The sequence below is a fragment of the Corvus cornix genome, chromosome 9, assembly GCF_000738735.6.
Source record: "Corvus cornix cornix isolate S_Up_H32 chromosome 9, ASM73873v5, whole genome shotgun sequence".
Taxonomy (NCBI): domain Eukaryota; kingdom Metazoa; phylum Chordata; class Aves; order Passeriformes; family Corvidae; genus Corvus; species Corvus cornix.
The window spans coordinates 9,501,108-9,527,556 of NC_046339.1; the positions used below are offsets into that span (position 1 = coordinate 9,501,108).

The following is a 26,449-nucleotide window of genomic DNA, read 5'->3' on the forward strand; positions in this document are numbered from 1 at the left end:
TGGACCAGCAGATGAAATGTGGTCGAGGGCCTCCACCTGCCATGGGCACAAGTAGGTTGATGTCAGTCCTGGGAGAAGCACCCTGTGGACAGGAGTCAGGCGATGCAGAAGTGCCCATCAGGTGGTGCAGACCACAGGCTACTCCAGCATTTGGTATCCCACAAGAGCATGGGATGCATGGCTTGGCTGAGGTCTCAAGTTGCAGGAGTGACCATTCAGCCAGGAGTCACCAGGCACCTGCCCTGCTGCTGGCAGGGGTCTGGTAGCCAGAATGTGGAGGAGGACAGTCACGATACTCTGGCTTCCATGGCTCCTGGCAGCTCCTCTGGAGCTGGGAGGCCTTTGCCACCCACATCAGCAAAGATCATGTCCCTTCTAGATGGCCTCAGCACCTTTCACACCTCCCTGTTGTTGGAAGACCCTGATCTTGGCTGGAGCTCAGTGGAAACCAAGAGCATGGTTTCTGCTGGGGGTTTGCCAGGGGCAGCTCAAGCACCAACCCTGTCCCACTCTGCACCCACAGGATCCACATCCGTGTGCACAGGTTCACCAGGGCTCTCCAAAAAGCTCCAGCAGTGTTTCTGAGTTGCACAGGCAGGTGTGTGGCACAGTGGGGGCAGACCCTCCAAAGAGCCTGGAGGGGGCCTCGAGGTGACAAGCTCCCTGCAGAAGCTTGCTTCCTTCCAGCTCTGCAAAGGGGCAACGAGCTCCTCTGCAAACCTGCCCCTGAAGTGGCTGTCAGTGTTTCTGAGAGAGGCCTCTGTTTGCAGAACTGCTGAACTTCCCCCCCCCGAGCCTCCCAGCAGCGGGAGGGAACCTGGAGCCTCTGGCTGCCCCCCGCCTGGCTCCCCACAGCAGCACCCAGGAGGGCGAGGTGAGCTCCTGCCCCACCCAAACCCACGCTCAGAGCCCTTGGCATGTGCACACACACGGGCACCCACACGCTGAAGAATGCACACAAAGGTGCACCAGGCTTATATACATGGATGCAGGTTTTCTGATGCTTCTCATTGGCTGGCTCAAGAGCAAAGTCCCAGCTTTGTCTGGAGCAATAAAGGCTTCCAGGCCAGGCTAGTAGTAAAAGTAGTAAACTTTAAGGGGAAAGGCTTTTCTGACTGTTTCCGCAGTGGCAGTTGCCGCTGTTGCCTGACAAAGGCTTTTCCTCTGTTCACTTTATGCACATTTGGTGCTCATTAAGTGTGTGGGGCTGCAGCTCCAAGCGCATGGGGCAGCTCTGCTCCCAAGCACTACAGACTGACCCACCCCCACCTTGCACTACTGCTCCCATCCAGACTCCCCTGCCTGGCAGCCAACTGGGATGTGGGACTTTCCCCAAAGTGCTATGGCTTTGGTTTCATTCCCACATGCTCCCCAGGAGTGGCAAGTCTGTGGAATCATATTTTGACTCCACACCTGCCCACGTTTCCCAGCAATGCCCCTTACTCTGTGCATGTGAGCAAGAAATAAATGACCACAGAAACAGAGAGGGTTTCAGGGAGATTGGGAGCAGCCTGTCCCTCTTGGAGAAGTTGGTTGCACCATTTGGACTGTCTTCTGAAGAGGTCGCAGGGGCATTATGGTTGCCCTCAAATGTTCTGGGTCAAAGGAACAAATAATGGTCCTAACTTTGGCTTTCAGGCTCTACCACAGCCTCACACCATGGAGCACCCAAAGACAAAGAGAGCTTGAACTCACCTCCGTAAAGGTATCAAAAGTCCATCCTTTTGAAAGTCAAGGGCTTGCATCCATTTCAAAGATTCAACAATCATTTCCAGAACAGCCTCAAGGGCAAAGCATTAACCCTCATCAGCCCTATGGCCTCCTGCTCAGAGATGCTGGTATGGGGAGCATAGGACATGCTTGGCATGGGCTGCTGGAGATAAATGTGGCAAAACTGTATGCTCACTGCTGTCTCCTCAGAGCAAAAGTCCTCTTGCCCAGGGTACTGTGTTGCTGGGGCAGCCAGAAATGGTGGTGGGAAAGGGAGGACATGCCTGAGATGTGGCCATGTCCGGAAGGGCAAGATGGAGTCTGCCAGCTGGACCAAAGCTTTGTGAGGGATGCATCAAGGTAATAACAGAAGGTGAGATTTTGCCACCCCTAAAATACCCATCCATTACTGGGATGCCCACTATCGTCAAGCAGGAGGGAGAACCACCTTCAGTGTACAGTTCGTCCTCCCACCTTTCACCCATCCCATTGGGTTAGCGACCTTCCACCAAGTAACAAGGAAAAGGAGGTGCTCTGTGTCCAGAGGCACCTCTCAGTTAATAAGATATCTCAAGACAACCTCTTGGGTCGCTTCTGAGAGGACTATGCTGGCATAGCTGCCATAAGGCACCAGAACAGCACTGATCTAATGGGACTTCCCTCAAGCACCATGATCAGCCTCAGGCTGGGGGTGAGGATTTTGATTGGGAACAAGTTCCCCAAGTTGTGACCTCCAAGGAAGGCCCTGTTTGGTCTTTTGGGTTGGTGACAGTTCCAGACACGTGTCAAAGATTTATGTATCAGAGAGGCTCCCAGGCCTTTAGTGACTCTGGGCTGGGGTTAGCCACACTTTGGCTCTCTGCCCTTCACTGCTTTACACTGCATAACAAGGGATCCCTTGAAGGCAGAGAGGAGGGCAGGCTGGATGAGCTGTCTCCCCAACCTTGATTTCAGGGAGCCAATTTGCTCACCTCCAGCTCTTGGTGAAGCAGGTGGAGGTGCAGTGCATTTGGGAGGATCAGACCAGAAAAAATGGCCACCCCTCCCATGTGGCTTCCTTTACACCACAAGCCATTGTATTTTGCCCACTTACTGCTACAATGGATGCCAAAGCAAACACCTCTTCCGAGAGGGAACCAAGTCTTGATCTGAAGATAAACCCATAGACTCTCTCATTAGCTGGTTGGTTCTGGTGATTAATCATGCTTCTTGTGGAGGAAGCCTGATCATTTCTCATGTGGGTTTACCCTGGCTTTGGAATTTGGCCTTTGGTTTGTTGCCTGTATTAAAGCATTTAGCATTGAAATGGTGGTAATTAGGCTCCTGAGAGAGTTTTAATTTAAAAACCTTTAACTCCTAGTTAAGGATTTTGTCAGCATAGAGAAAAGGGTCATAGGACCTCAGATGAAGACGATGGTGGACAGTTTTGTTAATGGAGCAATAAAATGATAAATCTCTCAATGTGTAAAGGTGCTAGATTAAAATGGGTGTAGAAGGAGCAATAAGGATATTTTAGCATTGCCAATTCTCCTAAGATGTTAACAAAGTCAGGCTGTATGAACACCAACTTCCTTAAGACACTTGTGAGATCAAGCACCAATAACAGTACGCTAAGTGGCTCTAATGCTTCGACTAATGCGGAACTGATATGAGTGTTAAGTTAGCCAGCAGAGCTAGGTATGCCAGGTATGTGCTGTGGGATACCTGCTTGGAGTATGTTGAGATGAATATGTACGTTTGGATTGCTGTAGGGGATTGAAGGGCGTGTCTGAGGGTTTTGTTTCCCAGGGTGAGGTCTCTGACACCTGTGGTGGATCCTTCCTCTGCCAAGCCAGAGAGATTGGGAATATGATGAGAAAAGGCTGGAGGTTTAACTTTGTTAGAACGCGCCCCTCATGTCATCAGCAGGCTGAGGAGTTTTTCTTGTTGGTTTCTCTGTAAATGTTCGGTGTTGTCTACAACTGAAATTAGATTTCCCGTGGCCTTAGGAAAGCACTCATACACCTCTTAATCTCTGTTTCATTTAGATAACCAGACCAGGCATGTGTGCTCTCGTTCTCTCCCATGCTCGGGCTTCCTTGCAGTGATTCTTTTCTGCCTCTTCTCCCATGTTTCATCTCGATTAAAAACAAAACAAGACAAAACAAAACAAAACTGAATTGAACTGAGAATCATAGGCAGGACTTGCATCAGCCATGTCATTACTCTCCATTTAAATATGCAAAACCTGTGCTACTCCTTGTACTCCCGTATCACAGTGGGAGCTCTGGTTGAGTTGTTTGCTCTGACCATTTCCATCCTCCCACTCAGTAACTGAAGTCCACAATTTGCTCCTTCCTCCTTGCATTTGATTTGCTAAGATATTTTGTTTGAATAGGTTGAGTTCACCAAAGTAACAAACCAGTGAGCAGGACTGTGATGTCCTTATCTCATTACCCGTCCTTCCGCCATGCGCCAGCATTATCAGCCGTGAGAAGGGTTCAGGAGCATCCACCTTTCTGGGGGGAAGATTCCCACGTATCAACAGAGGTCATCTATTCCTGAGGCTCACCTGCAGCTAACTCCTGTAGGAAATACTTTATCCTATTGTATCTCAGTGTTCTCAGGCAAAATGTTCACAATAACAATGTTGTGGTCATGCAGTGACCTTCACGCACCAAACCCAAACATCATTGCCACAAAAAACGGGCAATTCATTATTTCTACTTTGTTAGCTCCATGTTGGTTAATGCTCAGATTCTCTTCCACTCTTTTGCATGATGCCAGGTTAACAGGTCTGATTTATCCAGTGATCTCATTTGCCTTTTTTAGAAATTCTGGTAAAACATTAGCATTTCTCTGATCTTCTTGCAAATAAGGATTAGTAGGGCAGGACACCTCTGCCAGCTCTCAAAGGACTCTTCTGGGCTTGTGAGTTTACTCCTGTATGTGCTCTAATATCTGTCGAAGATTCCAGTGGTCTGTATGGTATCTCATCTGATACAAGTATATCCCCTCCTGGAATTACTTACTGAGCACAAAAGCTTTTAGACTGTCAGTTTTACCATCTCCATGATGTTAGGTGGAGACTGTATCAATGCTGTCACTTATTTTCTTCTCCATCTACCTGCACTTCTCTTGTTGTCCTCCCTCCTGCCCAGTATAGGTTTATTTACTTGCTTTTTTTTAGCATTTGTAATCAATATCTTGAGTTTCTATTTTATTGACTGATTTTTTGTGTCCTCCTTCCCTTCCAGTTGTCATCTGTAGCTCTTTGGTTTCCAATTTGCCACTGAATCACAATGGGCTTGTAGCCAAACCCATTTCCTCTCTGTTTGCACCGTGACCTGCCACCTATGAAAAACTCTTTCTGAAGAGCTCACAATATTTTCTCACATTTTTCCTAAATTATTCCTCCCAATCTGAATTCCTCTTCTACTTTCATCTTTGGAAAAATTAACCCTATGGATCAGCACATTTAAATGAGACAGAACAGCTTTTTTTCCCCCCAGAACAAGCAGAATCAGGTCAACCAATCAGGACAACCACTGCCTTTCAGCCCAGCAATTAATTCATCTGTATCTGTCATAACGAGGTCCAAAGTCATGTTATTTTGTGTCCTGTGTGGTTCCTTTCATGTGAGATTATTACCTACAGTTTCAGCAACCTTCATCCTTTGTTTTTTTAACTAGTGGATGTGCCAGATCTTCAGAATGGTCTTCACCCTGGTGTAATTTCTCTGAACAATCCAGTAGGTTGTTCACCATTCTGCTATGTGTTAGCATCAACAAAGACTTATCAGATGACTTCAAAATTCCACCTGGCCTCACAACTACATCCTTTCCTTCAGGAGAAACCACAGCATGTCCTATAGCTCCTGGGCTATTTAAGTAACTCTGTTTAGTTTTTAACTCTCAGCCCCAAACTTTAATTCTCCTTCTGTAATCTTTCTTCTCCAAGTGCCTGTGACACCATTTGTCTGAGTGCCCAGAGGGTCTCAAATCCATGAGGTCCCCGGGGTGTCTCAGTGCTGGACCAGACACCCTGGGCACCTTATGGCACAGGGAGCATGAAGTGTGTGTGGTGTTTAACACCCACCTGGCCAGACTGTGGGACAAGAAAAGGGTCAAGAAAAAGGTGTTATTTCCAGGAGAAATCACTCAGCTGGCAAAGGATGTGTGGGAACCTCACAACCCTGCAGCCAAGAGGCCAAGGTGATGGGCTCTCCCCTGGAGCTACAGGCAATCAGCTGGGGGGATAAAGACTAGGGAGAGGAAAAGCCCAGAGTATCTCCTGGCAGCTCAGGGAGACCAGGGGAGCACAGAGGAGCAGAGCAGCATCCTCCACTCTTCCCTTGTGTGCAGGCAGTTGGGAAGCCCTTGTGACTTAGATCCCAGCCTGGCTACACTTGGTGTGCCTTGGCTTGTCAGGAAATGCTGGCAGCCCAGGGCTGAGGGTTGTCTTCTGCAAACAGAGATGGTAGTTCGGGGCTCCAGAGCCTACATATGGGATACTCTGCTTGTCCTTCTTTGGGATCCTTCTGCTTTGGGGTCAAACAGCCCTCCCTACTCCCTCCAGTGTGTCCCCAAGGACTTTTGCAAAGTTTCCAGTACAGAAAAATTTTCTGCCAGCAGTAGTGCAAGGAAAAATGCAAAAGATCTTTTCTGTGTCCCAGCCCTGGGAGAGGGACAGGAGGATGAAGGGGATCACAGAGCTGAGAGGGCTCTCATTTGGAGGGGACACACAACCTGCATTCAAGTGTGCCACTCTCTTTCTGTGACACCAGCCCTTGTCCTCCAGCTCTGCCTTCTGCAAAGTGGCTTTTCCCATGGTGTCCTCTGTCACCCCAGTGCTGTCCCCAGGAGACCTTTCTCACTCCTGAGCAATGCTGGTAACTCCTGTCCTTCAGGCTGCCAGCCAAAGGCTTGCCAGGCTGCCTGGGCACACCGGCTGGCAGGGGAGGGTGGCTTAGCATGAAGCTTTCTCTCTCCCTGTCCTGTGCACTTCTTTGCTGGGGAAGGTGAGAAACACAATGCAGAGCCAGCAAAGCCAGGCTGGAAACAACTGCATCCATAGAAGCTGGCAGCCAGGTGTACCAGCTGCCCCCGGGCAGCCCTGCATGGGCACCAGGCTGTGGCATTAGAGGAGAGATCAAGCTGCTGGTAATCAGCTCAGGGCTCAGACCATTGGGATCAGGACAGAGGCTGGGGGCACAGGGCCAGCTCCTCATCTGCTTGTTTTGGTTCCTTCCCCAGTGTCTCCTTCCCGTAGGCAGCAGGGATCGATGGCATCAGAAAGCACCAGGAGCAGCTCTGAGGGACTGCTGGAGGGTACCATGCCATGACACCAATCCATCTCACTACAATCTGCAGCTAATTCTTAATCTGGCGACGAGCTTTGGGGACTTCCCAGCTGACACACTCTACAATTGCAGGAGCATCTGAATTACAGCACTGATCATTCCTCTGCACGAACGCAGCCTCGGTCCCTGCAGCAGAAGGAGGTGGTTTATAGCCTAGATCCTATGTCACCAGCTTCCCCTAAATCCACCTCCTTTGTGTATCCCAGCTTCCCAGAGAGGTTCAGCTGTAGGCAGTTATTTTTATGGTCTATTTCTTGGTCCTTTGCTCATGCAATGAAAATGAGCAACTCGGAAGCCAGATGGGACAGGTATTCCCGGGTAGGAGCAACTGCTCTCTTTTAGGAACAAAAAGAAAAACAAAACAGAAAATCATGTTCGCTTTTAATTTTTCTTACTCCGGACTGAGCAAGAAGGGAAGAGAGGTAAAGAAGGACAGCCCAGAGGTCTGTCTCCACCACTACCCCATGGTAGCCTGCCTGGATGTCTCTCATATGTGCAGGGAGCAGTGCAGGAGCAGGAACCACAGGATGGACCATGGTCCTCTCACCTCTGACCACTGTCAGCACAGAGATGTCTGAGCTTTTGTATCTAACAGACTTCCATGGATTTTTCTTCCTGCAGTGGGGAGTCCTTCAGGGAGTCCTTGAGTGACCTACACCGCCCATTTCGCTTCTCCACCTTCAGTCTTCATTTGCTGCCCCAATGGCTTTTCTGTTGGAGGCAGCAGGAACTGTCACCCTTCCTCACCTTTTCCCCGACACTTGGGATAGTAGTTTAACCTCTATCATCTCCCCTTGGTGTCTCTTCATCCATGTGGACATCACAGCTGTTCCCTCCACAGAACATCCTTGAAGCGCCACTCTGAGCCTCCTCCAGCTCTGGAAGGTCCTTAGGAAATATGAAGGCTGGAGTGGCAGGGGCAGGACCTGCCAAGGGCAGGAATGCCAGCTGCAAACTACCTTGTCCTTCATGGGGCAGGGATGCAGGGAAGCAAGGATGCAAGCTGCCAGCCACCTCACTCTTCACGGGGCAGGGATGCAAGGATGCAGGGAAGCAGAGATGCAGGGAAGCAGGGATGCAAACCGCCTCACACTTGGTGGAGCAGTGGCAGGGTTCCTGTTTCGGGAGGCAGTGAGGTTTTCTCTGGGCTTTGGGAACCGGATCCCCTGTCCCCTGTGTCCCCCTGTGTCCCCCTGTGTCCCCCCTCCCGCCCCGTGCCGCCGCTCGCAAGCGTGGAGCGGGGCGCCCTCTGCCGCGAGAGAGCGGCACTGCCGGGAGCGGGCGGGCGGGGAGGGGGCGAGGCGGCCACCCCGAGCCTCTCGCCCCGCTTCCGGCAGCCCCGCTACGACAGCAGGGTAGGCAGCAAGGCAGAATCCCCCCTTCCCTCTGCTTGGAAAGTCTGGATCCCACTTCTCATGCTCACGCCCAGCCCCCCATTCCCAACCGAGGATGCTGTGACAAGCCCCCCAACTACTGTCCTCCTCCATGTAGGGTGCAGCACCCTGCTGTGGAGCAGGAGCTTTCCCTCCAGGGGAAGGAGGAGAAACGTGTTTGTGCTCCCCAGCTTTTCCTCAAAGGCTCTTTTCAAGCAGTGGCTCCCAAGTGAGAGGTGCTTTGCGGCATGTCTGGGCTCGTGGGTTTGGCTGCTGAGGACTTTTCCAAGTGCTTTTTGTCTTTGTGGCTCCTTCCCTTGCACCCCGCTGCCTCCTGACTCTCCTGCAGTCCCTGTCTCATTCTGGTCCTTTCTCAGAGGAAGTCGTGCCTCCTTCCAAGCATTTCCAAGCCGCTTTATGCACCCTGTTTTGGCAAACTGGCTCCAGCAAAGCTGGCAGCGGTGAGCTGAGCCATCACAGCATCCAGCTAGCTGCTCTCTGCTGCCGGAGGGCCCTGCATGTCCCTTGTGTGTCCCTGGTCCCTTTTTTGAACCCAAACGTGGCCGTGGAATTGTACCAGGCCCCAAGCTGCAAACTCGGGCTTGGAGAAACATCCCCTGCGGCTGCCTCCACTTCCCCAGGGGAACGTCTGGCAGAGCCCGACACCAGCCATGGGCTGATTTATGCCGCCGCCTGAAATAAAGCGTTGCCCGTCCTGCTCTTCACGCTGGGTGAGCCGAGCCCGTTCAAAAACCAGTTTCAGGACGAAACTTCTGTGATCCCTTGGTGTGAACCAGGCCTAGGCAGACAGGTACGGGGGAATGCTGCACCCCTGGGCAGGGCATGCGGGGGGGTGTTCACAGCACGGGCACAGCATGGATGGGGGCAGCTGTGGGGGCAGATGCCCTGATTCTGCAAGGGACCATGGCCAGGGGCTCCCTGTGGCTGGCTTAGAAGAAGGGGAGTGAAGGGGTTTTTAGTAAGTCCTCACCATCTGGGCAGATCTGGGGTCACCACTCTCGGGGTGCAGCACCCCAGGGCACCTGGTGGGAAGTGTTCATGCCACACACTGGGTGCTTGGAGCACGGACCCATCTGCCCCAAATCACAGACGGGACTTGTGTATCTGTCCCCTTTGTGCTCACAGCCCCAAAGTGATGTCCACTGCCCCTGCCCCCCCCCACCCCCCCCCCCAGCAATCTCTTGCCCTTTCCCCCATCCCCCAAACCAGCTTCAAAATGCCCTTTGGGGAAGGAGGCAGTGGTCTTTGTGTCCCTTTAAGATGCGGCGATGCTTTGCCAACGCCAGCTGCTCCCCAGCCACACACGGTCCCCTACAATGCCCTTTTCATGCGCAGCGGCCGTCTGAGCAGTGAAATGCCCCTTCAGAGCCACGCCGTGCCCGTGCCAGCTGTGACTCTCGCAATGCGGGTGCTCTCTCAGCATGGCACAGCGTCCTTGCCAGCTCCGGCGTGAGCGATGCCAGCGAATGCCCCTGGACCGCGGGAGCTCTCCCTCGGTGCAAACACGGCAAAAATCACTGGGCAGCGCAGCTGTCCTGGTCCTCCCGGCATCCCCAGGGATGCGGGTGCTGGTCTCTTTTCCCCGGCACTGAATGCCCGTTTCTACTCCAGGTCACCCAGCAGCACTGCAGTCATAAATCCTGGCCACCTGCCCTCAAGGGCCAGCACAAATGCTGCCTCGTTAGGTTTAGCTAATAAAGCAATAACAACAAGAGAAAAAAGAGAGCTAATCCCTGAGTGCTGGCGCTGGGCTTTGAGGCGCCATATTGCACCAGGGAGAAGCGGCAAGGCAGCCGGGCTGGGCAGGCTGCGAGCCGGGCAGCGGGGAGCCCACAGCCATATGGAACCGACCTTGGATCTGCTGGGAATTACAGCAGTGATATTTCCAGGGAGAAAGCTGGTGTCCCAGGCCTGGCTGGTTTATTTGCAGCCTCCAGAGAGGCAAGGCAGCGCATCCCCGGATGCAGGGGAGGGGAAGAAATGGGTTCAGGGAGAGAAGCAGCACCACAGAGGATGCTTGTGGGGCTGGATGGGTGGCTGTGAGCCCACTCCACCTCATGGGCCTGCTGCTGTGGGCAGAGGGGTGTAAAACCTGGAACCAGGCATCTCTAAGGGCCCCTCTCAAAATGTAGAGTGTGGCTGTCCTCAGTGCCTCACAACCTCCTTTTTCCCCATTAGAACCCCTCCCTAGCCCAAATGCCAAAGCACTTCCAGCCTGACACACCCCAGCCCAGCGTCTCTTCCCAGCCACAGTCCCTCCGCAGTGTGGTGGCATCATGCCAAGTGCCACAGCGAGTGGATTGTCCCATGGAACACGCAACTGCCTTGCTTCCCAAGGGAATCCTGCAATGGTGGGGAGCAGGTCCCACGGGTGATGCTGCTGTCACACCACTGTGCCTCACCGCCCTGACCTGGACAGCTGGGCTGAAGTCCATGTGAATGTTGCACCCCACTGGAACAGGACCAAGTTCTCAGAGGAACCCCAGCTGGCCAGGAATGGGTTTTCCAGGTGCATTGGTTGCTTGGACATTTTGGGAGGAAGGTCCCTTCCTTAGTATCCTCTCCAAAGTCTTCCAGATGCGGTCAGCCCTGGGACTGCATCCATCCAGGCTGGGACTCCTACACTGAATGACACCCGACGTGAAGCCACGTCCTCATTGTGTGCCTCTGCCTTCCTCTCTGTCACCATTACCTCACCCTGGGGAAGTATGATGGGCCCCACATCCCTTGCTGCTCAGTGCTGTGCTCATGTCCAGGCTGGGAAGCGGAACATCCTTCACTTGCTGGTCAAGGTGGAGTCACATATGTTTGTGACAAGGACTGGGGTGTCCCAGCAAAGAGAAGATGCTCTGCCCTTAGAGAGAGCAATCCTGGATAGAAACACTCCCTGGTATGATGTGACAGTGGGTGCTGAGACTCACTGGCCAGTCTTTGGTGCCACGAGCACCGGTGGATGTGGGCATGAAAAGCAAAAGGAGGTATGTTGCGACTGCCTAGCAGGGTATTTGATGAGCTGGAGCTGAGGGCTCTTCATCTCTCACAGGCATATTTCCCAAGGAGAAGTGCGTGCTCACCACTTTCTCCTGAGCTGCAGCCCAGGTTGGTTATGAATAATGTATCAGATAACAGGCGATCGATGCAGCTCACCCGGACAGACTCCTCTCCTCCAGCCTTCCCCCAGCGCCTCTCTCATTCTGCACGGCTGGACCTGCGCCCCTTGTCACTCATTTGCTGGTGGCATCATGCACGGACAGTTGGGACTCAGCCCAGTGGATGAGTGGAGTCAGAGGCGCCAGCAGTGACAGCCAAGCACAGGACCAGTTCCGTGGATCATTTCATATCACATTTCCAGGGAAAAAATTTGGCAGGTACAGGATCTTCCACCCTACCAGGGGTTTCCCTGCAAGGCAGAGCTCAGCAGCAGCAATCGGTAACTCTCCCCTCCACAGCAGCAGGGATGAGAGTTTCATATCCAGTGACCTCAGCTGGAGGGAATATGGACCTGGGGATGCACAACCAGTTTAGGAGAAAGAGAAGGCAGAGTCAGCCCATGAGGAGCTGCATGTGCTTTGTGGATGGGAGAGCAGTTTCTTGCCACTGCCAGGCCATTTGCCATGGAGACGAATGAGTGATTTTTATTGCATGCACTCCTTGGATGCTCTGTCACTTGCCAGAGCTCCCCAGTTGAGTGGAAATGGGGCACAACCCTTCTTGAAAGCCCCTTGCCTTGAGAGGACGCCATGGAAGCCTAATGGAATTTGAAGCTAAGGGAGCTGAGCCAGGAGCAGGAGTAAGGGCTGAGACAACCTTGAGCAAAGGGGGATTGGCAGAGGCGGATGCAGATAAGGAACGGCTGCTCTTGGGGGTGTGTCTGAGCACACACACAGCCACTTGCCTGGGGTTTGCAAATCCAGACTGATTTATCCTGCCTCCAGGACGTTGGCCAAATAATGTCTTGGCAGGAATTTCTTGGTAAGATGTAGAGACAGCTCTGGCCTTGGCAAGGCCAACATTGAACCTTTCAGAGAGACCAGGACCAAGAAAGTCTCTGATCACTTAGACTTCCAGTGGGGTGTGGGTACCAGGGCTCCAAGCACCCATCTCCTCTCCTGCAGCAGCCCGTTTGTGGGGCTCCTGCAGCACCTCTTGGGTAGCTCCCAGCCAGCGAGGAGAGCAGCTGGATGCTCCCAAGCCTTAGACTGCTGCACTTTATCTGGTTCCCATTGCATTTCCAGGTTGCTTTGGGGCAGTGTCACCTCTGATTATCACCCACACAGCCTGCACTGAATTGCAGACTCACCTGGATGCAGTCAGATTCCCCATCCCCTTTTATCTTCTCCAGGTCAGCATCTGGCTCAGCATCTCAAATTCTCTGTTCCTGGAATGTTTTGGGATCACACCATTACCAGCAGGGCCAAGACCTGATCTCTTGGCGACACTGGAGATTAGCTCCAAGGCCTCAAATTGGCAACAGAAAGAGAAGGAGAGGCTGCTCGGAACTGTTTCCAACTGGGCCAGGCACACAGTCGGCAGAGGATGTAATCCCTCCCCAGGGATGCCACTGTGATCACAGAACAGTTATGAATGGACAAACCTCACAAGCTCCAGGGGTGAGAGCCAGTTCTCGGGACATCACAGCCACATAAGCTGACCATGCCAGTGACAAGGGACCACAGGGCCAAGTTTGGGCAGCCACACTGACCTGTCACTCCTGAGCACTTCCCGTGTAATAAATGTTGCATGAGGACATTCCTCCATCCAGATGTCCAATGACGATCCTATAACCCCACTGATTCAGAGCCAGGATCAAAACCCATTGCCTCACTCCTTCCCAGGGACTCTCCTGCCTCATCCCATCATGCCTGCACAATTTAACCCACTGCCTGCTCTTCCCAGCTGATGCTGCTTTGCTCCGTCTTTCTTTGGCTCCCTCTCTCTCCTTCTGTCTCGGGGGAAAGTAGTTCGCAAGGTGCTCAGAGCAGCGAGGCCAGAAAACCAGGGCACTTCTCCAGCTCACCTAATTGTTGGTTACTGTCCCTCTCCCTCGGTGCCTAATTAAGTGGAGCAGGAGGAAAGCCCAGGAGGAGCTGCTGAAGGCACAGGAACACGTGTACACATTACAGAGAGGCTGGTGAGTGGCCTCATCCACACTGCTTCAAAAACAACAGGAGGAGAGCGATGCCAGGGAACAAGCAGGAGCAGTGACTGGACCTTGTGTCCAGACTGGGATGCACACCTGCAATGTGACAAATGCTTCACACATGCTTGTTGCTAAGTGATCTGCAAGACAGCTGTCAGGCTAAGAGCAGAGAAGAGAGCTTATCCCAGAGGGGCTGCACTAGGGATGGGCAGGACCAGGGCTTGTGGCCAGGCTCCCTCCTGGGCTCCAGCTCTTGCTTATCTCCCACCCCAAACTTCAAACCAGCCCCTTCCTATTGAATTTTTGTCATGGCTTCTTGAACCCAGTCCCAGGAGTGCATGGGACATGAAAGACCATCTTGAAGCTGATTTCCTGGCTGCCTCAGCCTTGTAATCCCTCAGAACAGTGGGTGGAGTTGGTGGAGTCCAGGGTCTGACTGAAAATCCCTGATCAGACCTGACTCTTTCTCCCATTGTTTAGGGAGGATTTCAGAAGAGCTATTTCAGCTTTGAATCCCTGCTTCAAATTTATTGCAAGCCAGGGCTGCCTGAACAAGCACCTGGCTGCAGTGTGTTGAAGAGGAGGAATCTCACTCCATCAGTGCAACATCTGCGAAGCTGCGGTCCCTGGGAAGGCATCGCTGCAGGCAGAGGAAGAGCTGAGCTGGTACTACAGAGAAGCCTGTCTCAAACATGATGCCAGCCCCAGCTCCTTGCTGCATCACTGCATTCCCATGGTCCAACAGCTCTGGTTTAGTTCCCCCTCTCAGCTGAGGACAAGCAGCCAGACTGCCGGATTCACCCGTGGTGTCCCAATGGAGGCGGGGCACGTGCGTGTATGGCACTGCGTGCAGGCAGAGCCTCGCCCGACACATGCCCAAGCCCATGAGGGCAGCAAAGGCAGGATCCCCAGCACTGGCAGCACGTGGTGCTGGGATGCTGGAGCTATGCCTGCCTCATGCTTTGCTGCAGCCTTTGGCTCTCTTCCTGCTGCCTGCCAGTGCATTTCTCCCAATGACAAATAGTCCCTCAATGCCACCAAGGATCGTGATGCTGTTACACTTCTCGCTGAAAGAAGAAATAAGGGCTGGGGTGGGGTCAGGCATTTCTGGCTCCACATCTCCCTCCCACAGCCAGCCTGGCCCCGCAGGGCTGCTCTGATGGGCGGTGAAGCAAACTCGCCAGGACCCTGTTTAATAAAAAAGGGGGCTTCAGAGGAAAACTGGAACAAACACTAGTGGGAGCGTTTACTTTGCCAGGATGCTCCAGCCAGCTCCAGGCAAAAAGTTTGAGCAGCCAAACTTCCCCTGCTCAATATTTGTGTTTGTTTTATCCCCGTTGCCTGGGGATAAAAGAGATTCCAAGAGAGAAAAGGCAGCTGGATTTGGTGGCATATGGATGGCTTCAGGATCCAGCCCATTTTGGGCCATGCATGGATAAGGAGAACTTAATGTGCACGGCCTGAGCTGAGCAGCGACTTCCAACAGCTTTGGGAAGGTTTAAGCAGTAAGGTGAGCCATGGGGGTGGACAGGGCATCCCAAAGCAACGTGCCATCCTTCCCTGCCTGCATCCCTACCCAAGCAGAGCCCAGAACCCTTCAAACACCCAGTACCCACCGTGCCTTGTCCCACTTGTGCCAGTGCTGGCAGCCTGGAGACCTGTGTAGCCACGAGGAGTTCTCAGATGCACTTCTGAGCAGGTCTGGTTCCACACATGGGCACTGTGATAGGGCTGCGTGGGTTTAAATACACGGTGATCTCGTTAAAGTCTGGGTTTTAACGAGTCGTGAGCACAATGCTGTGTCATCATTAGCACTGTCTGTCGAGGAGCCCCGAGCACTGCTAACCTAGACTGTTCAGCTCTGGTGTTAATTCCAAAGCCAGCCTGATCACAATCCCTCTATGGTTTTACCTATCTGCAAAGGAACAGCAGAAATCCAGAGTCAGGTCAGGTTCCCTCTAAGAAAAGAAAAGATAAATCAAAGAAACCAAGCCTGGATGCAGCCTGTGTGTGATGTAGCCTTATTTTTTTTCTATATACCCACTGATCTTCAAGGTGGACTCACCACAACTGGGTCTGCCCCTCTGTCAACAGCCTCAGGAGCCAGCTTGCCCTTGGTGTGGGTCACTCACAGTGTGCGGATGAGCCCTTTGGAAATCAGTACAGGGGTTGGAGGGCAAGAGCAGTGCTGAGGCCTCCTGGATCCTGGCTTTGAACTAGAACTTTTTTTTGGTAGGTGAGCAGTCTTGACACAGGTGCCAGACTGACTTCCGTGCCTCAGTTTCCCCTCCCCCCCACCAGATGATACCAGCTGCCCAGGCAGAGTCAGATGATTCCAACAGAAGATGTGTAGAGAGGGGAAGAGGCCACAGCATCCAACTCCATATCCATTGGTATTGTCAGGGGAAATTCTTCCTGAGGACATGAGACGGCAGCCACACAGCACGGCATTGAGAGTGGAGTCACCGAGTTAATTTGGCTTTCCAATTAACAACAAGGGAGGTCATTACTGAACTGCTCATGGCTCTCTGTCCTGACATGTTGTTGCCCAGGGCCTGGAGCTTGGCAGTGGAGCAAAGAGGATGGGCTGGGGGCCCTGGTGAGGCACTTGCCCCCTGCCCTGTGAACAAAGCCCAGTGCAAGCAGAAATTCACAGCAAACGAGGGGATTTGGATTGGTGTTCCCAGAGGCACTCGCTCTCCTGCCTGTACCAGGACCCCTCACTTCCCCACTGAGTCCTCCCCTTCATGCAGCCATCCCCAGAGCATCCATCCTCTCTGAGCAGGGCCTTGGAGCTGCCCTGCCCTGCATGTATACCTGCACAACTCCCAGCTGCATATGGACACTGCTTGCTGTTCTACCCCTGTAGCTTTGCTCCTGACAGAAGGTGTACCCAGGACCGAGGGGTGATGCTTCACATGCAAACCCCAGAAATTATTAAAAGAAAACTGGTCAGGAACGCTTCGGACTCAAGACTGGGACAACAAAGTGCCACGGCTGAAGCATGATGAGGCTGGAAATTTTTCCCATCAGGGTGGGATTTAGCAAAGTTTTCCTCTCTGTAGCTGGGTCAATCACATGCCCAGAACCTGTGAAGGCAAGATAACCCTAACATGCAGCTACTGAAAAAGGTGTGACACACCACTATAGAGCATCCCTGGCCTATAGAGCAGGACACCAGGGCTGTCCTGCCACCCTAAACACTCCATCAGAGCCACTGAGTCCCAGAAGTTCCCCCTCCTGCCAGTGCCCTTTACAGCAGCTCTGGTGGGGCTGGAAACACCTTCCAACGGGTGGGACAGGGTGAAGAGAGGCGTTCTCTCATCCATCACCCCGTGGAGTGCACCCACCCGCAGCTCTCTCCACCGTGCCAGGGCTGGTGTCGACAAGGGCAGGTTCTCCGCTGGCCTCGGGGTCTGGCAGCACGCGGGGCCCCTGCCTGTCTGCAGCCCCAACCGGGACGGCGACGGGGACGGGGATGGGGGCCAGCATCCCGGACAAAAGAGCTGGATTATTCGGTACAAGCATACCCCCTGCCGACGAGCTGGAAAAACACAGCTCCCCGGACAACATACCCTCCCCCCGAAAAAAAACCCCAACCAAACCCAAACCAGCTGCAACCACGGGATAGAACCGGGGGGGCCGGGGCAGCCCCGAGGCCAAGGCCGGCGGCTGGAGAGGGGCCGGGCACCGGCAATGGGTTGGAGCCGGGAGTCGCCCACAACACGAGTGAAACACCCGCCCACCCCGTCTCGCCAGGCCCGGAATTAACAAGTTTTTTCCACAGGAGGTTTGCGGTTTCCAGCCTTTCCCGCCCGGCCCCTCCGCGCAGCACCCGGGACCCCTCTGAGCCCCCCCAGCCCCACAGACGGGAGGGGCCGGCGGGGCCGTGCCCGGGGCATCCCCGGGGCTGTTTTTTCCGATATTTGCGGCTGGATTGCACTTTCCCCTCCAGTGTTTGCTTTTCTTTTCTTCCTTCTTTTTTTTTGTTTAATTCTGCTCCCCCCGCGGCGCGGCTCCCCCCGCAGCGCTGCCCGCCCCGCCAATCCGGGCCCTCCGGGGATGGGGGCTCCGGCAGCGGCTTTAAAAGCGGAGCCCTTTGTGCGTCGGAGCCCGGCGGAGCCTCGCACCGGCAGCCGCCGGGGCCGGACCGGGATGTGCCGTACCGGGATGTGCCGTACCGGGATGTGCCGTACCGGGATGTACCGTGCCGTGCCACCGGCAGCCGCCGCCGCCGGCGGGAGGAGCCCCGGACCACGCTGCACCGGCAGCCCCGGGACCCGAGCATCCCCCTCCGCAGGTATTTCATCCTCTCCTCCTGCACCCCAATAAACGTGTGTCAGCCCCGCTTGCCCCGCTCGCCGTTTTGCCGGGTCTGGGCTGGTCGGCTTTTATTTTTTTTTCACTTTTTTTTTTTTTCTATACCGCCTTCCTTCTTCCCTCCCTCGCATCCGCTGGTTTGGGATGGTGGGGCTGAAGGTGTTGTGCTGGTGGCACTAGAGCAGGCTGAGGTGACAGGGCTGCTGGAGCCGGGGTGCTGCCCACTGGTGGATAAGCCGGGGCTCGTTGGGGACAGCTCGGTGTCACCGCTGCTGAGGGTGGGGTGAGCACAGAGCGGCTCCGTGGAGTCTGTTATTGTACGGTCTCTCGAGGGGTGGGATCAGCACTACGGGCTGCTGCTGCCACGCACTGGCTGCTCTATGGGCATCTCCAGACTCTCTTCCCGGTGCCTACGGGCAGACCTCTCCCAAACCCTTTGAAATTTGGCCCTAAACAGTCCTACAGCTCAGCTACCAGCTTTAGGGGGACTGGCCTGGGATGTCCCTGCAGCTGCCCTGTTACCAAGTAGTACCACAAGCAGTGGCCCCAGGCAGCAGCTGCAGCCCTGCTCTGTCCCCAGCCAGCCCTGCTGCGGTGGGACCTGCCTGCATCCCTCCAGCCCCCAGCTCAGCCCTGCCCCACTTCTGCATTTCGGGCAAAGCTCTGCTGCAGTCCCAAAGCTGTGCCGTGACCTTGGAAGCAGAAAGGTTCCCTCCTGGGCTGAGCAGTGACGGTTGGAGCCGGCCAACAGCACCACAGGCACTGGATCTGGGCTGTCATTTTCCCTCCTTGTCCCTGACTCCCTGGCCCCTGGGCTGGGCTGGGAGGGGATACACTGGTGGCTCAGCCTGGAGCGGGGAGACGGGAGAGGGCTCAGGTATGTGGTGGTTAGCTATCCCACCTGGGCGTGCTCTTTGCTCCCGGTGGGTTCGCAGCAGTGCTGGGGAAGCATCAGGCGTGACTGGGAAGCACGAGGAGCCTCGACCTTTGCACCGTGGGAAGTCACCCAGCGAACCGTTGGTGAACTTGGATGCCAGCGTGGCGCTTCTGTGCCAAAGCCACCAGCCTTGCGTGAGCAGAATATGGAAGAGACATCGGTCACAGCCACCCACGGAGACACCGTTCCTCACCCCTGTTGTTAGAGGGCTGCAACTGCCCCGACTGCAGCCTGGAGCATGACTGAGCAGCCGCGCAGCGCAAGGCACTCCGGCTGGGCTTGCAGTCCCCGCGGCACTTGCGATGGGGACGAGCCCTGGCTGCGGACCAAGGGCGGGCGCTCGCCAGCCCCCACGTGCAGGGAGGGAGCCGTTGGTGCAGTTGTTTGCATGAGCAAGAGCGAGAGCTGGGGCTGACCGCAGGAACTCGCGGCTGCCACAGGGGGCCTGGCTGCTACAGGGGTCCCCTTGGCCCCAGGGAACAGCTGAGGGGCTGTTATGCAAATTTAGAGGAGACAGGAAGCCAGTCGGAGGGCAGAGAAGTCTGAATTTCTCCTCTCTCCTCTGAGTCACCAGGGCTGACTTCCCTGGCTGTGGTGGTGCATGATGAGAGCCTTGGCCGGCATCCTTCCAGCATGGCATTGCTCTGGCACCTGGGCACCGGCTGGTCCTTGTCCCCGTGTGTGGGCAGGGCTGGGCACTGAGTGTCCCTCTGCTCCCAGGCTTGCCCCTCAGGAACGGCACAGCCTCGTGGTCTCCACACTGGCTCTGCAACCTCTGGCACCACAGCCAGCACCTACAGCTGTTCTGGGAAGGGGGTGGGAGCAATATGTGGTGGTGAATGGGGCGGGATGGTGGTGGGACAGAGTATGTGCAGTTTTGGGAAAGGACCAGTTCTGGCTGTTCTCAGCTCAATCTCTGTTCCCAGGGTTCTTCCATGTATGGCTTCATAACAGCCTCCAGGGACAGAGGGACTGCTACAGGGCCTGGATGGAGGGGACTCCCCTTTGCCCTGGAAAAGTGGCACTGTGGCTGCAAGCATGAAATGTCTAAGAATGTGGCCCTGGTATGGTCTCCTGAAAATCATCCTGGTGTCTTCCTCTTGGCACATGCCTGGGGTATGGGGGGTTAGCAGTGGGTTTGGGGACACTGCCATCCCCCAGGAGGCCAGGGGCTGGTTGCCTCTGCTCTGTCCCAGGAGAGTCCTCTTGCACAGTGTCCTTTGTCACAGCCCTCTTGGCAGCAGCAGGGAATGATGTCCTTCCCTGCCCAGGTGTGCCAGAGAAACACCACAGCCCCGCACATCCCCAGGTACCATCACAGGAGCACTGAGACACTCTGCCCTGCTCTTTGCACTCTGGTGACCCAAGTGATGGGCACGGGCAGTGGCTGTCCCCTGGGAATCAGGTGCTGTGGACCCTGTGATTTCACATGCCAGTGGCCAGGCTGGAGACAGCAGCCTCCTGTCAGATACAAAAGGCCTTGCCTGCTACAAAGGAGGAACGTGTATGTGTGGGCAAGAGAGGCCAGCACCTGTGGCAGAGCACACCCAGGCTTCTGCCATTTCCTCGCTCCACAGGAGGGACACGATGGCCCTGCTCTCAGTGACAGCCACCACCAAGCACAGCAGTGTAGCCAGCTTGGTAGCATCCCTCCTTCCTGCAGACCAAGCCACAGGTGAGTGGGATGTCACTTGCCTAACACAGAGGAGCAGAGCCCAGTCCTCAGAGCAGCCTCTGCTATGGTGGAAGGGGAAAAGCCTGGCCAGAGCCTGGCCTGGCATGGGGATGAAAATTAGTCATAGCAGCTGAAGGCCCCCATCACTACACACTCTGCCTCAGTGCCTGCTGCAAGTGCCCCGGCAGGCAGATTTCCTCTGGCACAAGCGAAGCACCAGGGAGTAAATGCCCTTTGTGCCAGGAAGATCAGAATCCCAGCAGGATGGGATGTGCACAGCCCCCAGGTTGTTCTCTGCAGGAAAAATGCCCCGTAATGATCCTGAAAGCACCTTTGGGTGACAGAGGCCAGGTGCCCATGACACAGACTGGCAAAACGTTGCTCCAGTGGGACACGGTGATTGGTTTTGCTCCTCCAGTACGGTGCACAGGCTGATCCCCTGTGCTGCTCTCTGGGCTCTGGCTCCTGCTGCCACCATTTGTCCCTGTGCCCTCCTTCCCAGCTGCCTTCCCGCACTGTGGGGAGACAGAGCACAGCTGAAAATACACCTACTGCATCGCCTCTTCCTGCCTGTTTGCTTCCTCCCCTCCTGGCTTTGCCTTTCAGCGTGGCTTCCTAAGGAAACAAAGGTCACACCGTCACGCTTTGCCTATATATACACACACAAACATGCACACAAACACACACACACGTGTTTGTGTGGCTGGCGCCCTTCTAATAAACTGACTACATTTCCATCCCTGTGGACAGAGAGGCAGCAACCTGCAAACATGCTGAGGTCAACGGGGCTGGCAAAAAATGTGCAGCTGGGGGAGGGAGAGAGAGGACTTCCCTTCCTCTAGCACAGAGGCGGGCTGCTCCACAGCTCAACTCCTTATTAGACAGCGGAAAAGCCACACGTGGCGCACCCAGCACAGCCCACCTGCAGGAAGGGCTTTGATCTGGGTTCACACCTGAGCTGTGCTGCTGTGGGAGCTCCCTGGGGACCCACAGCAGGACTGCCAGCCCCCTCACCTGGGATGAGCCCTGACAGACTCATTCCACAGCTGCGGGGCTCTGAGTGCTGTGCCTACGCCACAGGCTGGCCACTGAACTCCTGTCAGCTACAGCCTGTACTCCACACACCCCAGAGGAGCCAAATCCCACCAACCCAGAGGCAGCAAGCTGCCATCAAATGTGCTCATCCCACAGCTCCCCCACTCTATTTTCCCTCCAAAAAAGCCACAACTGCCCAAAACCCCCCGCAGAATCCACCCGTCAGTATTCAGGTAGAGAACACAGGGGTTGCAGTGACTTATCCGACACAGTTTTCCAGAAACATCCCCTCTGGCCTTGGTGTTATCGCTGTGTTTCCATGCTCTCTCAGCAGTGGGGTGCCTGGGGGGATGGGGGCTCCAGCCTGTACTGGAGACCTTGGGGCAGCACTGGAGCTGCCCATGGGCTGGGGACAATGAGTGGGTAACTCACAATGCCCTGTGGGACACTCTTCCTTCACTTTGTTCAGTCTAAAATGTAGTTTAATTATTAAAATACACTTTGGGAAGAGCTTTAGGTTGAACAGGCCAAGGACAAAACCCTCCCAGACTCTATGGCAATGATGAGTCTGGGGGCTCAAAGCACCTTCACTGTTTGGTGAAGGTGTGACTTCTGGACACGGCTTGGGACAAGTGTCCCTTTCTGTCCCCAGGATGGAGGCAGTGCTCTGGAGGGGCACAGAGGCACTCGATGGGGGTCAAGCTCCCCTTCCTGGGATGTGACTCCTCTGGGGCTGTGCCCCCCACTCCTGGGCAAGCAAGGGCTGCCAGGCACAGGGAGATGGCTCCCCCAAACACGCCTCTCCACAGTGCAGGCAGGTGCCACACTGCTCTGCAGCACGGCTGACATGTGTGCTGCCCACAGCAGCCACCCAGCACGAGCCAGCCATCCCTCCGCCCTTCCCTACTGTCACTCGGGCTCCAAAGGGGGTTTTATTGCATCCTGTTTTGCAACGGCAGTGGCAGCAGCAGCGGGGACGGGCCCGCAGCAGGGCTCTGGCAGGTCATGTCCCAGGCTGAGCCGGGGTGGGGGGTGGGTGCAGCTCTGCCCACTCCCAGCTTTGGCCGCTGGCCGTTAACGCTGGGTTTTTATGCTCCGTATCACCAGGACGTGGTTTATTTCCAGGAAGGAAGCCAGGCAAAAGCAGGCTATTAAAATGCTCCGGTGGCCTTTGCAACGGGAAGCCCTCGGGCTTTGCCAAGCAGATGCCTCAGATTAGGATAGGGGGATGCAAGGAATGGCCTTTGAGTGCCACAAGGCTGCCCCAGTGCTCCACATTGCCTCCCTCCCCACTCACCTACCCTGGGCTGAGCAGGGGCGAGCTCGGTGGCCCCCCTGTTGCATGGAGGAGGCAGGAGGGGCAGATTGAGTTATCTCCTGTGCCGGGGGGCCGAGGGCGGGCGCTGCGCTGGCACCCAGCCCGGCGGCAATTACTCCAGCGGCATCGTGCGCAGCGATGATGCCACGCTGCAGGAATGGCGGGGCGGCTTGCCTCTGCTCCTGGGGCTCCCGCGAGCCACCAGGCTGGGACTGGGCTCATTCAGCCATGCCCTGTGTCCGGTTCTCCCAGCTCTCGTGGGGGGTCCCAAATCTTTTGGCAAGCTTCCCTCCCTCACAGAACAGGGTGCTGGCTTGGGCTCCCAAAGCTGGGGTGCTCACACTTTTCCCTCCATGCACGGTCACCTGCTCCATATCTCTCTCCAGCTTTGGCTCTGGGTCAGGGTTTGCTGTTGCTCTGCTTCACAGAAGGGCCCTCAAGCCCCAGCACTTGTCTAGCACTCAGGGCTGACCCCCTCCAATCGTATTTCTCTCCTTGCAGACCCATTAGCTCTGCTGCCTGTGTCTGCTGACCATCCCATGCGATTTCCACATAGGCACAGCTACCCGCTACCCAGCCCGCTCCTGCTGCAGCACCCAGGGAGCTCCCACTGCCCTCGGGTGACATTTTTGGGGGCCTGACGGATATTAATCCCTGCTTAACAGGTCACTGGGTGAACGGGCCAGCTGGTACTTGAGGGGTGGAAGGGAATGAGGGTAGCGAAGAGGGAGCTGCTCCTGGGAAGATCCAAACCAGGGGTAGAGATGCACAGAAAGGTAAACCCTGTGTTGCAGCAGGTGGATGCACAAGAGAGCAGCTGGAGAGGGGGCAAGGTGACCCTGGTCCCCAGGGCCACCACTCGACCATGTGCTGGGGGATGTGGCTCTCCTCTCCTCTGTTCCCAGGTGCTGCTGCAGGAGGCTGGCACGCAGCATCCGCCCAGACACATCCCGGCAGCGCAGGGCATGGGCAGGCCAGCGGGTTCATTGCAATGCTGAACTCCTTCGCAGGGAGGGGATGGAGAAAGGAACTGAATATTTAATGCTGACAAAGTGCCTTGATGCTGGTGGCTGGAAGGCACCAGGGAGGGACGGGAGCCGTGATCAGGGTACTGCTCACCGCGAGCAGCTCGTGCAGGGCAGGGTGGCACCAGCGCACCCGCCATGTTCTCTGCCCTGGTGTTTTGTCCCCTCAGCTGATGAAGGCAGATTATGTGTTGACAGCCCTGCTTGGCACTCAGCAAGAGCACCATGGAGTAGAGGAGAGGGGCACAACAGGGGCTGGGCACTCATGCACACAAAAGCGGGGCTGTGGGGCTAAGGATGGCACCAGGCACTGGTCTCAGACAGTTTGCAGGTGAGCTGTGCCCTGCACTGCTGCTTGGTTTGGTTTCTCCTTGGAAGGATATGGGGTGGGGGGCAATACAAGCCCTATGCAAGGGGAGATGTTTTGGTTGCATCCAGCTTAAAGAATGAGTGGTGCCCAAAGCCAAGGTCAGCTGGGAAGGACAGACAGGAAGTGCCAGGACAAGATAAACCTGAAAGGGGGAGACAGAATGAAAACCAGGTGGAATAGGAGGGAAGGAGCCAGAAACGCCACGTGCAACAGAGCTTCAGAGGACAGGACGAGGCCCTTGCATGGGGCCATGGCAAGGAGGGCTGGGCAGGGCCAGGGAGCAGCATCCATTTGCTTCCTGTGTTCCCAGCCATACGTAACTTCCAGTGCCACCGTTCCCTCCATTTCCCCTGCCTGGGGTGCCTGGGGCCATACCCCTGGGCAGAGGGGGCAGGACAGGGCAGCGGGGACCCCAGGCTCTCCTCCCAGCCCTGATGTTGGTTTCAGTGTGATCAGTGACTGGGGGCATGGTTGGGACTGAACTGTTGGGGAGAGGAACAGGAGGAAGAGCAGAACCACTCTACCTGTGGACCCCACTGCCAGTGCCCATGGGGGGGTCTGGTCCAGCCTGCCCATGGGCCAGGGCTGTGCCCCTGCCGTGCACTGCAGTCCCCTGTGGTTGCCCCCTGACTCACCCCTCTGCCCACACGCTGAGGGAAGAAACGGGAGGCACAACCTGGAGCTACGACGTGTGTGCCAGATGCATGTGCCCCCACATGCACACTCACACGCCCCTGAGCCACACACACTCTCACGTCCACCCCCCCATGCTGATGTGCACACATGTGCACACTCGTGCACACTCGCACACGCTCTTGCTGTCACACCCCCACAGCCTGGCACACTCACAGCCATGCCAGCACAGCCGGTGCCACATGTGCAGAGACGCACCTGCACTGTCACACCTGAGCACATGGCCACCTGTGCAAGCTGTCGTATCATCACACACCCACACGCCCATCACACATGCCGTGTGCCCTCCTGTGCGCCCCATCACACGTGCACAGACTGTCACACCAGAGCCCCACTCATGTGCACACACGGTCACACCCGCACACACGAGTGCACACACAGCCCCTCTCCGAGCCTCGCCCGCACAGGTGCCTTGGGGACCACTGCAGGCCGGCTGAGCCCCAGGATACAGGAGACTCCAAGGAAGGTGCTGCTTCAACCGGGCTGAGACCCCCGCAAACTCATCACACATGGATTCGGGATAGGTCTGGAATGACGCCCCTGGTCAGACACAGCCCGGGAATAGCGGGGGGTGCCCGCGGGGCGGGGGATGCCCGCGGGGCGGGGGGACCGGGGAACACGCAGGGCAGGGGCGGACGGGGTCTCTTTGTTCCTCCCTCCGCCGGTCCTCCATGATGTGCAGAGAGCGCGGGCGAGGCCGGCGCTGCGAAATGGCGGCCGGGGGGCGGGATCGGGGGAGGAGGAGGAGGAGGGGGAAGGGGAAGGCCGGGCGCCCTCCCTGTGCTCGGCGCTGCGTACACAAAAGGCTGCAGGGAAAACACGGAGGGCAGTGGGGGGTGCGGAGTGGCCTCGCCGGGCACCTCTTGCCCGCCCCTGCCCTCGCAGCTGTGTGTGGCCCGCTGCCCGCACACGCTCGGGGGGTCCCCGTGCCCAGCACCGCATCCCCGTGTCCCACACCGCATCCCCGTGCCCGCGGCCCCTTCCCAGTTCGGGTGGGAGCCGGGGGTGCGCGCCCAGTGCCGGCGCGTCGGGACGGCTCAGTTCGGCTCAGCACAGCCCAGCTCACGGCACCGCCGAGCTCAGCCGTCGATCGGGGGCCGCCGGTAGCGGACTCCCGGCCGTGCGTGCCCCGGGATCTCCTGGGACAGAGCCGCGCTGCGGCGGGCGGGAACACGCGGTGAGTCCGGGCACAGGGCGGTTTTGTGCCGGGCTCTTTGTGTGAAGGGGTGACACGGCCAAACACTGGCACCCCACGGCTGGTACCTCCCGGGCAGCGAGAGGCTTCCCCAGCCGCGTGTCAGGAGGACGCGTGGCACTGCTGGGCCTGGTCCCTTTGCCTGTGGGGATGGGGCCGTTCCTGGGGCAGAGGCTGGCGGCGGGGAGGGGACCCGCCGGGGTTCCCCAGCAGGTCTGGGCTCCTCGGCAGGTAGAGCCGGTTTGGAGGAGCTGCGGGGCTGGGGAGGCTCCAACCCTCCCGCCCGGCCCAATGGC

General features: G+C 56.2%; 1 protein-coding gene across 1 annotated transcript; it reads left to right on the plus strand.

Annotated features, from left to right (window-relative positions):
- Window positions 1–4,159: 4,159 nt before the first annotated feature.
- On the plus strand, window positions 4,160–21,078 carry LOC109144341 (translation initiation factor IF-2-like). Its single transcript, XM_039557051.1, has 4 exons — window positions 4,160–4,179; window positions 8,283–8,406; window positions 17,035–17,885; window positions 18,841–21,078. Exons 1-4 carry the CDS (start codon window positions 4,160–4,162, stop codon window positions 19,082–19,084), a joined length of 1,239 nt encoding a protein of 412 aa, XP_039412985.1. The 3' UTR covers window positions 19,085–21,078.
- The last annotated feature ends 5,371 nt before the right edge of the window (window positions 21,079–26,449 follow it).

Coding starts and splice junctions, on each gene's coding strand:
- LOC109144341 (XM_039557051.1), top strand. CDS start 4,160: ATGCGCCAGCATTATCAGCC. Junction 4,180..8,282: donor ATGCGCCAGCATTATCAGCC/GTGAGAAGGGTT, acceptor GCCGCTCGCAAG/CGTGGAGCGGGGCGCCCTCT. Junction 17,886..18,840: donor CCGAGCATCCCCCTCCGCAG/GTATTTCATCCT, acceptor GTGGGTTCGCAG/CAGTGCTGGGGAAGCATCAG.